The sequence below is a fragment of the Neocloeon triangulifer genome, unplaced genomic scaffold (genome assembly GCF_031216515.1).
Source record: "Neocloeon triangulifer isolate White Clay Creek 2 clone unplaced genomic scaffold, ASM3121651v1 ptg000013l, whole genome shotgun sequence".
Lineage (NCBI taxonomy): Eukaryota > Metazoa > Arthropoda > Insecta > Ephemeroptera > Baetidae > Neocloeon > Neocloeon triangulifer.
This window is the reverse complement of record NW_026775555.1, coordinates 2,196,251-2,209,587: the sequence shown is the minus strand read 5'-3', so window position 1 is coordinate 2,209,587 and position 13,337 is coordinate 2,196,251. Positions and strand designations below refer to the sequence as shown.

At 38.7% G+C, this 13,337-nt stretch overlaps 1 protein-coding gene across 12 annotated transcripts in view; it reads left to right on the top strand.

The window, feature by feature from the left end:
* Positions 1 to 13,337, top strand: part of LOC132198922 (uncharacterized) — a 98,534-nt gene that overhangs the window by 79,636 nt on the left and 5,561 nt on the right. For 11 of the 12 annotated variants that reach the window (XM_059623233.1, XM_059623227.1, XM_059623232.1 and 8 more), the window contains 8 exons: positions 9,307 to 9,435; positions 10,866 to 10,924; positions 11,266 to 11,327; positions 11,386 to 11,474; positions 11,942 to 12,047; positions 12,118 to 12,272; positions 12,332 to 12,415; positions 12,956 to 13,052. In XM_059623233.1, coding sequence (XP_059479216.1) covers positions 9,307 to 9,435; positions 10,866 to 10,924; positions 11,266 to 11,327; positions 11,386 to 11,474; positions 11,942 to 12,047; positions 12,118 to 12,272; positions 12,332 to 12,415; positions 12,956 to 13,052 — 781 coding nt within the window. The remainder of the gene's footprint in view (positions 1 to 9,306; positions 9,436 to 10,865; positions 10,925 to 11,265; positions 11,328 to 11,385; positions 11,475 to 11,941; positions 12,048 to 12,117; positions 12,273 to 12,331; positions 12,416 to 12,955; positions 13,053 to 13,337) is intronic. The other variant, XM_059623231.1, reaches the window with a different exon arrangement.

Below are 13,337 nucleotides of genomic sequence, written 5' to 3'. Positions count from 1 at the left end.
ACATCGCGACGGTGCGAAACGCAAACACCAATTTCCTCAGAATCCATCAAAGTAAATTGCAGCCGAGTCGTTGTTACTCTCCAGTGTCAAGAAGAGATTCGTCTCGCTTGCACGTGCCTCGCGCGCAAACCTCCAATTTGGCAAAGCCGTGTGAACATAATTCACACGACGGCGTCAAATCTTCGTCACTCTCGACGTCGGCGCAAAACAAGGTGCTTGACGAGTTGTTTTAAAGCCACCCCCGCCGGCTATACGTGGCGTGGAGAAAGAGTTTTCAACTCTTTAAAAACAACATGGGTTCCGCACGTCGACTTGAAAATGCAAGAGAAAAATCGTTAAAATCTGAAGGCGTTTTAATTTGGAGAAATATTTTTTACACAAATTAATATGTTTTAAAACGAATTTTAATTTATTTATTTAAGTTCAGATTAAACATTTTCAAAGAATTGAAATTTGTTTGAATAAATTTTTTAGCCAATAACTAAATTAATTGTTTTACAATTTAATTTAAAAGCATATTATGCGAGCAAATGCAATTCCCCCGCAATATTGTTTGATCTCAACGTCCTTTGATGAATCCGACGCGCATTCCGGACGTGCTAGGAATATGAAGCTGAACCGGAGATTTGATCTTTGCAGTCCCTCCTCCAGCTCGCTTTCTCTCATTCCGGCCTCTCGAAACACGATCCGTTTAACTCGCAAGTTTTCAACCGAAAACTTTCTTTCCCTGCTCATTTCTGGCGGCCCGAGTGCTTTTTTCCGCCCTTTCAATTGTATCGCGTGCGCCGGCCGGGCAGAGAAAATGAAAGGGGAAAATCTCGATAAGCCCAAGCTTGCCGGTCTTTTAGCGCCGCGGCGAATCGTTTTATATACTAAACTGCTCAAGCCTCAAGCTGCGCACACTGCCGGAATACAGAAAACAGAGCCAACAGCTGAACTGCCACTTGTTCGTAACAAAAGTTTAGAAAACGAAATGAGGAAATTAAGCACTGCGTCAACCTTTTGATTACGAATTAGATTATTATTAATTATATTAAAATCTGGAATAAAATACAAATTCAGATTTAAAGTTGCTTAAAAAACCTTTAAATTCCAATCTAACAAAATTGAATTCGTCTAAACTAAAAAATCATTTTTCCAGCTTAAAAATTTGGTAAAATTAAAATAATTTTCATATTTATTTTTAAAAAAAATCTTTATCAATTTAATAATTTTCCTCTTTAATGTATTTAGAATTTTTACCCGCGGACACAAATTAATGAGCAGTATATTTTTTTTTATATATATTTCATATATTTATTTTTCAATTATGGAAATTTTCTGTAAAGAACGTGAATGTGCGCTTGATATACACCCACGCCGTTGGTTGAATCAAATAAATACGCTCGTCGCAGCGATTAATCGCGCATCCTCTGCCCTCGTAACAAATTACATCGTCCATTCGCAGTGCACCGCAGCTTAATTGGCGCGGCAGTCGACAAACCGCATCGCGCGACCCATATTTCGATCGAGTCTCTCTGGACGAACTAATGAACCATTTCGGGAAACGAATTAAAAATTTATTTCACGCCGCTTTTCACCGGCCGTTGATGAGCCTCGAGGTGACGCAGTAGGCGACGCCGACCCAGAAAAGGGCCGACAACACGTGGGCCACAGTTTGCTGCTCGCGACGCCGACGACGCTCCTGGTACGAGTGCCACGCGTCCCAGGCCTCCTCGTCCCGAAAGTCGAACAGGAGCATCTCCTCCAGAGTCACAGTTGGACGCTGCTGGCCGCAGTACGAGACGGCCCTAAATTAAATAACAATGATTTTATAAAAAAAATATCCTATTTTAAAATTAAGTACCAGGGAAGAGCCGTGCCGATCGATTCAGTTTTGTACTTTTCGAGAAACTTCGGATCGCTGGCAGTGCTGCCCACAGAACGCTCAACAAAATCTGCGTCCAGCCAATTCAGAGACATTTTTGTACGATATTCCTCAATAATGAATAATTGAAACAATCAACATTTTGATTGTTGAAATCGTGTTTAGGAATTTTCAGATCCATTGATGAATTTTACAGATCATTAATATTTGGTGGAAGGAAAATTTATACACAACATGAAATTCATGGAAATCAGATGGTGGATTGGACATATTAGAACGTAAATAAAAAATAATAAACAATTAATGGTTCCAAATTGAGACTGTCAGATTTTTCTCTATTTATTTCTTTTTACCGAACATAAAGTACATCAATGCAGCCCCAAAGAGAGCCTTCATCCAGTTGGGCACCCAAGGCCTCTTGGCATCTACTTGACTCTTCATGTAGTTCCACTCCTCCCAATCCCCTGCAGAGAACTCAAGGAAAGAATAAGGAAACTTTTAATCATAAGTCCCTGACTTATTCACTTCAATGGGGCTCAAAGGCATCTTGATTCTGTTGACAGCTGAAATTTTTTCCAATTTTGAAAAGATTATATTGCATTACGTCTAAAATTATATTACCAGGTGATTCAGGCTTGGAAATTTGAACAAAAGCTGCCCCTTCAGACTGGTCTATGTCGTATTTTTGGCCTTCACCACAGGGATCGACCTTGTGAAAAAAAAGTAGAAAAAATAAAATATAAATCCGACAAAATGAGATGAGGCTCCATGCCTCATGTTAGTTTTATGGCGTCGACACACGCATTAAAAATGAGAGCAAGACAAAGAGAGGTATGTAGAAATAGAAACTACTACAAGTTCGATAGAATTTCAGGAAACGAAATAGGGATGAAATTTTTCCGAAATTAAATACATTATCAACAATATCTTGTGCCACGTTGACCCCCCTATAATCGCCATAGTTATATCGAAGTTATTTCTGTGGCGATTATCAACAAATTTTATGGTTTACATTCTGAATTTTACGTTTCAACAAGAGCAATTAATTCCATACATAGTTAATTATGAAACACTCACCTCTATCCAAGTTCTAGATGCAATATAAATCGAGATTCTCTGCGGACGCGGCGAGCTGCGCAACGAGCGTTGGTTATTTGAGTGAAAATCGGGATATTCACCAAAATTTCGAAGCCGAGATCTGAGATAGGGATAGTAGAACTCTGGGATACGAATAAGGGCGGGGCTTAGGTACCAGCTCCCATTTGATTACATTGTACCAGTTTAACATTGCGGGTATGGGGGGGCTCCGCCTTTCTTCGTATCCCATGGTTCTACAATCCCTAATCTGAGATGCACCACTGCCTCAAGCGGCTAGGCCAGAAGGATGTCGAGGAATAACGTCATTTCTAAGCATTCTGATTGGCTGAAAACACAAGAACAAAAATCTTTGGTACACAAACTGCACAAAATTGTTTGAACATGAGAAGTGCAGGCAGCTCGTAAAGCTCCTTCGCGTGCCACGTTGGTCCCTTGAAGATTCTTTTCTTTTGCTGCTATAAAAATATCTATTACATATTAGACTACTAGATTTTATTATTTTTGTTAGACATTTGGTTTAATTAGGCCAGTAACATTTAAATTCAATAATTTATTAGTTATACCAAATTAATCAATTTAAAATTATTGCAGACAAATGTTTTTTTCTTTTAATTGAATTTCATGATGACTTTGCTTCAAGATTACGTAGAAACCAAATAACAATTCTTACAATTCGCCACGATGAAACAAAAAATAAGCCATTTGATCGCGTTTATGCCTTGGATAAGTTTTGTTAATTTTTCCTTTTAGAATTTTAAAAACGGAACTACTACGACAATCTAAATCGACTAAATAAGGATATAAATACAGAAATATAAAATATTTGCCCTACACGTGTTCGTTTTTTACTAGAAAATTCTCATCTAACAAAAAAATATTAATAATAATTGAATATTCCATTCCTTTTCCTGCTCCACAATAAATTCATCGGCGCTTCTTCCGTTCGAAGCTCGACTTCCGTGTCAACAAATCGCGATTGATTAGCGTCGGAAAATTTTCTCCAGAAAATGCGTTTGGCTTTGGCACAAAGCTTTTCCCTTCTTTCATCGCACCGGCTGTGCGAATATAGAATAAAATGGAGCGGCGCGGCATTATGTTCGAGCGGCCTGAGCAAAAGCATCAGACGTGTCTGGAATGCCGAGCCAGACAGAAACGATAAAGTCAAGAATTTTCACGCAGAGACCATATATTATATTATTATACTGACAAAATGATGAACACGCACAAAAAGTAACAAAAAAATATATATAATAAAGAGCACGAAACAAGTTAAACATAACAAATAAATTTAAATTGTTTATTGAAAATTTTCGTCATAAAATTTGCAAGGTTCTTTTTTAAGGACGAATTTTTTCGAAGCACAGCAGGCTTTGATTGCTTTTCCGCGCAACACGCAAATATTTTCCCAATCAAAAATCCTCCCCTCTGTGGAGATGAAATCGTAAAAGCCTTTGGCACTCTGCTCTGGCCGGATGATTTGCACCGAAATTCGAGGCCGTCTCCGTTTTCATGCTAACAACCACGGTCTGCGTGATGAATACGAAATGAGACGAGAGCGCCTTGCAAGATGCTGTCCGGACGGGAAAGCGGCGGACGACGGGTCCATTTGGACAAAAAGCGCTCATGCATTAAGCCAATAACACCACAGCCGCCCCCGTGCCGCCCCAAATCCATCCACCCGTCCATCGCTCACCAGCACGTCGGCGGCTCCAGTTAATTACGGCCGCGTTTTTGCGTCGAAATGCGCGCGTAATGGATATTCTCGCCGAGAAAATTGCTTCAGCCTCGCACCTACGCTAAATTTGCAAAAAGCGGTCGCCTGTCAACTTTGTCAAAGTGAAGTTTTGGTCCGTTCGAACAAAATAACACCATTTTCCAACGTCAACTCACATTTTTTTCTGCAATGTATCCTCCGAGGATTATTTAATTAAGCATCATCATTTTTATTTTTGCTTGAATCAGAATAATTTTTAACTTCTTCTTCGCTTCCAAATTAAAAAAGGGACTTTATTTTGAATGACTTGGTTTCCCTTTGTATTAAATTCTTGATATTCACTCATTGTCAGATCTCGGAGGTTTTAGCAAAATTCTTTCTAGTGGTGGTGCCGTTTTGTCCAACAATTCCTTTTTATTCTAAAATAAATTGTTTTCAACTATTGAATGTAACAATTTGCACAAATAAACAACAATGATAAAAAAGAACGCAAATCTGACGCAAATAATTCCATTTTTTTAGAAGAAAAATTCAACAATGTCCACAAATTTTGAACATATCACTAGGTCCTGCGTTTGTATGATTTCTCGATGTTTTTCAAATTAAATTACATAAAAACTTCTGCTTTGAGCCTTTTTATTACATTCCAATTTTTTTCGGCAAATAATGTTGGGAATCCCACAAGTTTAATCCTTGAGTTTTCACTTTCCTTTGGCGAAAATCAGACAAACAAGCGCGTATTTATTTTGCGGTTCCCTCGACGCGCGCCATCATCACGTGAATGGACTCTCTGGAGGCCAACGCGCGTCCGACGAGGAAACCGCAAACTTTTAGCGGAGCGGAAAAGGGACAAAACAATAATGGATGCGCACCGCATCGATTTTCGATGTCTCCGAGCAGAAAGGAGTCGGGAAAAATATCCGTGCGCGACTTTTTGTTTTGCTTCCGACGCGCGTCCACCGCCCGCGCGACATGTGCCCGATTACAAATGAGCATCGGGTCGGTCTCGCATGCTGTATCCGCCTATGTGCCTATAGAGACTTGAAAGAGAGAGAGAGACGTGTGTGCGCAGTGCATCTGCATTTTATTAAAATCGATTTTATCTGGACATTTCGAATGCATTTAAATAGGATTGCTGAACCATTCAAATGCATCGTCGGGCAGGAAAATCCATCCAAAAATATTTAAAAACTTAATAAAAAAAACATGCTATTAATTATAAGGTTTATTTTTATATTTCAAATATTTATCATCAATATTTAATTAATTTATTTCACTGCATATCATTATTTTTAATTAATTACTTTCAAGATATGTTGTCCTTAATTTTTTATTGATTTTCACATTTTCTATAATTTTCCATCTCAGTATAATTTTTTAATTTATATCAATTAAATTAATTCAAAATCCGCCACTATTAGATGATTAAAAAGAAAGGCAGATCAAAAATTCTTTTCAAAAATTGAAGAAAAACTGATTAGTTTTGAGATTTAACAAATTTTTATCAAGGCGTTTCCGTAACTATTAAAACTTGTGTAAAGCTTCTTTGCTTGAACATAAATTTTACCAATTATACATTTAAACCATTATTTTCAAAATTTTATTCAAAACAATTAGATTATTTTGTTTATTTTAGAAATTGTTGTTCTTACGAATAGTAAAATGCAACTGCGTTCATTTTTCCTCTGCCTCTCCGCACCGCATCGTGTCGTCACAAATCAATTGTTTTTATCAAAGGTGCGAAGGGAATCTGTCCATTTACAAAAGAGAAACAACAGAGCGGCAATAAAAACGACAAGCGTATGGGAGGCAATCGAGGGCCGGCAGGGGCGAGCGATAAAAATTCAATCGGAAGCCGAAAATACGAAAATACGGGGCTCCTGCTCCGGGGATGCCGCTGGAATTCGGTTTTATTGGTCGCCGCGATGGTCAATCTGCAGATGATCTGGGCAATTGTGTGCTGCGTTGAGCCGCCCGCCGCCGTTTGGCCCATTTCCAGCCGAGAGCAGGAAGAAACTGTAGTAAAAGAGAGAGATCGAGCTGCAGCGAGCGGAGCTGCTCAACCGCCGCCGCCTCGACTTCTCTTTTGGCTGCTCCTCCCGTTATTGATTGCGCAAATTTTATTTCGGTAAAAGCAAAAAGCTGCCAGCCAACCTAGAGAAAATCCACTTTAAGGGCTTTTGTGCATACGAAAAATAAAAATAAATTTGAAAAGTATTTTCGCTAAAAAGGAAGTAAATCATCAACAAACGTAGAGATTTAATTTCAACATAATTTTTTAAGAAATGTCAATTTGATTAAAATCAGCTTGAATTATTTCTTTGAATTGGGAATTTTTTAAATTGACTTTGAATTCAAATCCAAATATATTGAATGATTTGCCATTTTTGAAAAATATATTTAGTTAATTAATTTGTTATTTTAAGAAACGTGGATTTGTCTAATATGAATGAACTTTTCTGTGCCAAATTTACAAACTATAAATATATTTTAAAGATCAACTCCGGTCATTTGTATTGCTCTTTATTCTGAAAGATTGCTAAATTTCGAGTATATCTTGTGAGAACACTATTTGAAAATTCCAAACCGTTGCGTCTCGGTCTCAATCAAAAGAAAACCTAAATACGAGTGATTCGCGCGAAAAACGTGTTAGAATTGAGAAGCCAATCAGATCCATCAGTTTGTTCCAAAAACTACAGAATTTGGTCACATTGGCGCTGCGATCGCTGATTTTGCCACTAATGCCCCACGGCGCTGCAGAAAACTATAGGTTTTCTTTTGATTGAGACGCAACGGTATGGAATTTTCAAATGATGTTTTCAAAAGATATACTCGAAATTTAGCAATGTTTAAGAATAAAGAGCAATACGAATGACCGGAGTGATCTTTAAGTAAAAAAATCACTTTGCTTTTTTACCTATTAAAAAATTTATCAAATAAATAAAAACACATCAACAACAGCTTTGTGCCGGTTAAAAATAATTTAAAAAACTTTCTAAGCGATAACAATTATTTATCCAGGGCAATTTTCTACCTTGGATTTTCCACTTTCAACTTTCGTAACAACTGCGGAAACATTTTTACTTCTCGCTGCAACTGCACCGTGATTTTAATCCGAGGATTCCCGCAGCCGATATCTCTCCCAGTTTATACTTTTATTTGTTTTCCCACCATATATGTTGGCACAGCGAAATAAGAAAGTCGTTTGGGTCCGGGCGCTGCATGATTTATTGCTGCGCCATCGCGAGGGGCCGCATTTCTCTCTCGGGCGGGCCGAATTGGCTTGGGCGTGCGTGGCCATCAGATGGGCGCAGAGACGTCCTGGCGCTTCAAGTGTGTGACATGTTTAACATGCAGATTACACACGGCCGAGTGGGTGGCTTGCTCGAGAGGCTTTCCGCTGGAGTGCGCGTCTGATGCAGCTGATCGATTCTCACTCGCACACCCTCTCTGTCCGAAGCAGCCCTCGCGTGTATCATTGCGAAAAGTGGCACCCTAATTGTATTTGTTTTTATTGCTCAAGTCCATATAAAAGCAACAAGGAGGCTATGACATTTACAACACTGAAAAAAATTTACTGACAATGTAAATTGTGAATTAATAATATTAAATCTTCTAATTTAATTGAGGTGCGATTTTATAAAATTTTAATCAGGCCAATTTTAAGAAGGGAAAAATTGCCAGAAAGTAAGATGAAATTTAAATTTTTTAATTCAATTCTCCCATTAAATTAAATTTTCCTCATGACATCTTCTTGGAATAGAATCTAAAAACTATGTAATTAATTAAAAAAAAAAAAGCGTCAAAATTAATTCCTGAAGCAATAGCAGAACATTTCAATCACCAGTTTTCACGAATTTAGAAATTATTCTCATCTCTAATTGTAAATAGAAAAAAAGGGAAAAAATAACATTCCTTAGGCTTATTAAAAAATTTAATGCAAATTTCCATCTTAAGAGTAAATAGAACTATAAAATAAATATCAAATTATGGAAATGAAGAGATCGGGCTTTTCCTCGTTGCGAAAATTGTTTTTATTCAAAAATAAATGGCAAGTATGAGCATGAAAAATAGAAAGAAAAAAATCATAAAATTTGAACTAAAACACAATTTTTATGTTAAAATGTATTTTTTCTTTCAATTTTGCGGATTTTTCTTGCTCATGAAAATGACCGAAACTGGCAGAGCCGTTTTGTTTTTTAATTAAAAATTTTATTTTGCTACGAGGAAAAGCTCGATCTCTTCATTTCCTTGAGTGTCAATTTCTTCAAACAATATCAAATTATTTCCACATTAACTTTTCAGATATTTTCGACTGCAAATACCTGAAAGCAATTTAATTAAATCATTTTTACCTCAGCCCCTCCGTTTGGTTCGCACACAAGAGAAATTTTGAAATATTATCATCGGATGAAAATTAATTAAAATTAAGGGATTAAGTAAAGCGCAATGATTTAATTAAAGGACGCGTCCAAAGTGACGCATATGAGAGCCACGCGTCGTCCCAAAGGTGTGATTTAACGGTGGTGGTGCAAACAGGGGTGGGAATCGGTAGCAGTTTAACCCTTTGTTCTCTCTCTCTGTGTGTGTGTCTTATATGTATGTGTATGTTGTTGGCGACCTTTAGGGGTGGGTCGTCGGCTCGCAACGGCACCGCTGCCGCCGACGCCGGTCCGCACGCTAACAATCCCCACCCAATAGCTCAGCCAAGGAGAGGTCTCAAAACACGCCTGCTCCAGTTCAACTCGAACAATGGGTCAGTACCGACGCCGAGACAAGAAAAAGTCAAATCGATGTGCCTTCTTGACGCGTGTCCAAAGCTTAAGAACGAAACGAAATTCAATTTAAAGTGAAATTTTATTACTTCGAAATTTTTTGCCCCAAAACTATGAAAAATACTCTCGATGAGAAAAAAAAAACAATTACAAATTAAAGATCCTCTCCAATCATTTGTTTTGTTCTCTATTCTGAAAGATTGATAAATTTCGAGCATATCTTGTGAAAACACTGTGTGAAAATTCCAAACCGTTACTTTGAAATCAAAAGAAAACCTAAATACCGAGTGATTCGCGCGAAAAACATGTGAGAATTGAGTTTCCAATCAGATCCATCAGTTAAGTCCAAAAACTGCAAGATTTGGTCACATTGGCGCTGCGATCGCTGATTTTGCCACTAATGCCTCACGGTGCTGTGCAGAAAACTTGGCAAAATCAGCGATCGCAGCGCCAATGTGACCAAATTCTGTAGTTTTTGGAAGAAACTGATGGATCTGATTGGCTACTCAATTCTCACACGTTTTTCGCGCGAATCTCTCGTATTTAGGTTTGCTTTTGATTGAGACGCAACGGTTTGGAATTTTCAATTAGTTTTTTCACAAGATATACTCAAAATTTAGCTATCTTTCAGAATAGAGAGCAATAAAAATGACCGGAGAGGATCTTTAATGGTTTTCTTTTTACCTTTCCTTTGAGAAGAAAATTAAGTCTAAAAAAAAATTTGCATATTCTTTGAACCTTTCTCAAAAGTTCAGACTTTCTCGTTCCCTCTCATCTCTCCGTTGAGAAATAATCACGCGCCGTTATTAGCTAATCCAAAGTTTGGCTGGCGCGCGCGTTGATGATTTCGCTTTTGTCTTCACCGAAAACTTTCGCCATCAGAGGCTGCTCTCGCGTGTACATAGCAAAGCAGCTTTATATTTTTCATCTCACTCAGAAGTCGATCGAAACTCGGCGCTTTGTTTTCTGTGATCCTCTCGTGTGGCTGCTCTGTATGGGTTTGGAGGCTGTTCGTTTGCGAACCGAAATTTTCTCGTTAGTTAAAGAAAACATAAAGACACACACGTGTCGGTGTTGTCGCAACTCCTTTCGCACAGAGAGGGCTGCGTCGGGGCCAAAGTTTTCGAACAGCCTTTGAAAAATCCATATTGCGCGAGAGATCACTGTTCGAAAGCTTTGGATTCGCGCCATCGCTATTTTTGCTCTCCTTTTAATTAATTTATTTTATAATTAATTTTCTCTGCTTGATTTAACAAATTTCAATTCTTGTTAATTTGCTTTATTTTTATTTTCTTGAAATATGATTTTTCTTCATAATATTTTTCTGATGTTTAGTTGCAGTTTTCCTCTAATAGAAAAATCTAGTTTATTCATCATCAGACTAATACTGGTTTTCAATTCGCTGTTGCAGATACATTTTTACAATTGTTAGCTACTTGATAGGAGTTTTTATATTCGCTACCATTGTTGGTAAGTATTACTCAATTTTCTCTTTTTCTTTCCTTATCCACGACGGCGGATCGAATTGGCCGGTGTGGCGGAAATTAAGTTATCCAACTAGGCTCACCAGCCGTAAAACACGCGCAGACCGCTTGATTTACGGCCCGGCGACGAAAGCCGAGTGACCGCGCCGCTTTGAAATCGAGTTAGCGAACGCAGAGGAAAATAAAAGTCGGCTAACTGAAAAATTTCACCTCTATAAAATCATAAACTAGAAAACTTTCCTTGGTTTCTGCCAAAAAATGTAAACATTATTTATGAATAATTTACTAAATAAAAGAAAATCTCACATTTGATTATTTGTGTTTTAGGCCAAGTTGGTAATGTGATAACAAATCGCAACGCAAATAGACTGGAATTCGAACGACTGCTTGTAAGTGTCTTTCGAGCTTTGTCTCGTCGGAACAATGATAATTGTTTTGCCCTCTCAGGACGGAGCTAAGACATACATGCGCCATCACAAAGTGCCGGGGGACATGAAGAGACGCGTGCTCAGGTGGTACGACTACTCGTGGTCCAGGTGAGTTCGCCAAGAGCGCGCCCCTTTAACTCGGCCTCTCCCTCGATTCTGACGGGGGTGCCGCGCACTCACTCCAATTGCCGCTGCCGCTTTTATTTTTCGCCCGCCGCGCGTATTGTGCCGCTATTTGCAATTCTGCCGATTCAAAAGCATTCAAAAGATACCCAGCTTTTGACTAAACTGGCAACAGAAATTATTTTCATCTCTCATGTATACTTTCAATAAGGGAAAAAATTTATAATTTTCTTTGTCCAATTAATTTTCTCTATTTTTAAGGTAATTTTTATTCTCAATTATAGTAAAAAGAAAATCAGACTTTTCTTTATTTTTTTTTAAATTTCATCAATTTTAAATTTACAGTAAAATTAACTGAGAAAGTTTTCTAGATTTTCATTAGATTTCCTCTTTAATTTGAATTTGTTTCGAAATTAAGAGAATTATTTGGTCATATGCTAAAATTTCCGCAGGGGGAGAATACAGGGTGGCGGCGACATCAACACGGCGCTCGGCCTGCTGCCCGACAAGTTGAAGACGGAACTCGCTCTTCACGTAAACCTTAGTGTGCTCAAAAAAGTGAGTGCCACTTCTTTTTTCACATTCATATCGAACCATAAATCAACCCCTTTCCGTCGTAAATTTCAAGGTGACCATTTTCCAAGAGTGCCAACCCGAATTTTTACATGATCTCGTGCTCAAAATGAAAGCGTACATCTTCACGCCGGGCGACTTGATCTGCCGCAAAGGTGAGGTGGCCCGCGAGATGTTCATCATCGCCGACGGCATCCTCGAGGTGATCAGGTCCGCACTCTCTTTTCTTTTTCTTTTATTCAGCCGCTAACTTTGGGCCAAATTGACAGCGAAACGGGCAGGGTGCTGACCACCATGAAAGCTGGAGACTTCTTCGGCGAAATCGGCATCCTCAACTTGGATGGCCTGAATAAGTGAGTTGAAAAGTTGGTTATTTGTCTGGAAATTAATTTTACATTACTTGGAAATTTCTTCTCGGCGTCGTCGTTTCTCATTCAATTCTTGAACATTATTTTTTTGCCTCTTGATGGTAATAAAACCAAAGTTTGTCGGAACTCTTATTCGTTTGGCTCACAGAGTCAGTCAGCGCCTCATCCACATCGAAAATCAATAATTGAACGGAAAATTTCACGTTGCCAAAGTTTCCTTTTTTTTTGCTTTTGACTATCTTTACTCGTCTCGCTTGACTTGAAATGCGCGTGTCTCCTTTGGAATTTCTGATTAAGTTGCACTTTCCGATTAGTCCCTCTCCTCTCCCGTGAAACGTGAAACCGCGCGTTCCGGTGTCTGTCAATATGCTCTAATGGAAAACACACATCGATCCGTTGCGAATACAAACTCGCAGTGGTTCCGTATTGCAAAATTGGCTCCGGCCCAAGTATTATGTTGAAGTTTAAATCTTTTCGTATTTCACATTTTCCACTCCTCACACAAATTATGAAATTCAATTTCAGGCGAACGGCGGACGTGCGATCAGTTGGCTACTCGGAATTGTTCAGCCTTTCCAGGGAGGACGTCCTCACCGCCATGAAGGATTACCCCGAGGCGCAGGTAACTTCTTCTCCTTGTGCCTATTTATCTTTTTACGCTTGTCGTGGTAATGAGATCGGGCTCGCTCGCTCGCTTCTTGTTTCACTGCAGTTTACGCGAAATGAGATAATAAGGGTTGTGTGTTCTGTTGAGCGGCGACGAGATTGAGCAGGTAGGCAGCCGGGCGGACGCCCGTGGTAAGCGCATTGCCTACCTTCTCTACATAAGCAAATCAACTCTGCGATGCAGAATGATCGTTTCTCTTGAGTGCACAAAGAAAGGATAAAAATTTTAATATTACAGTGA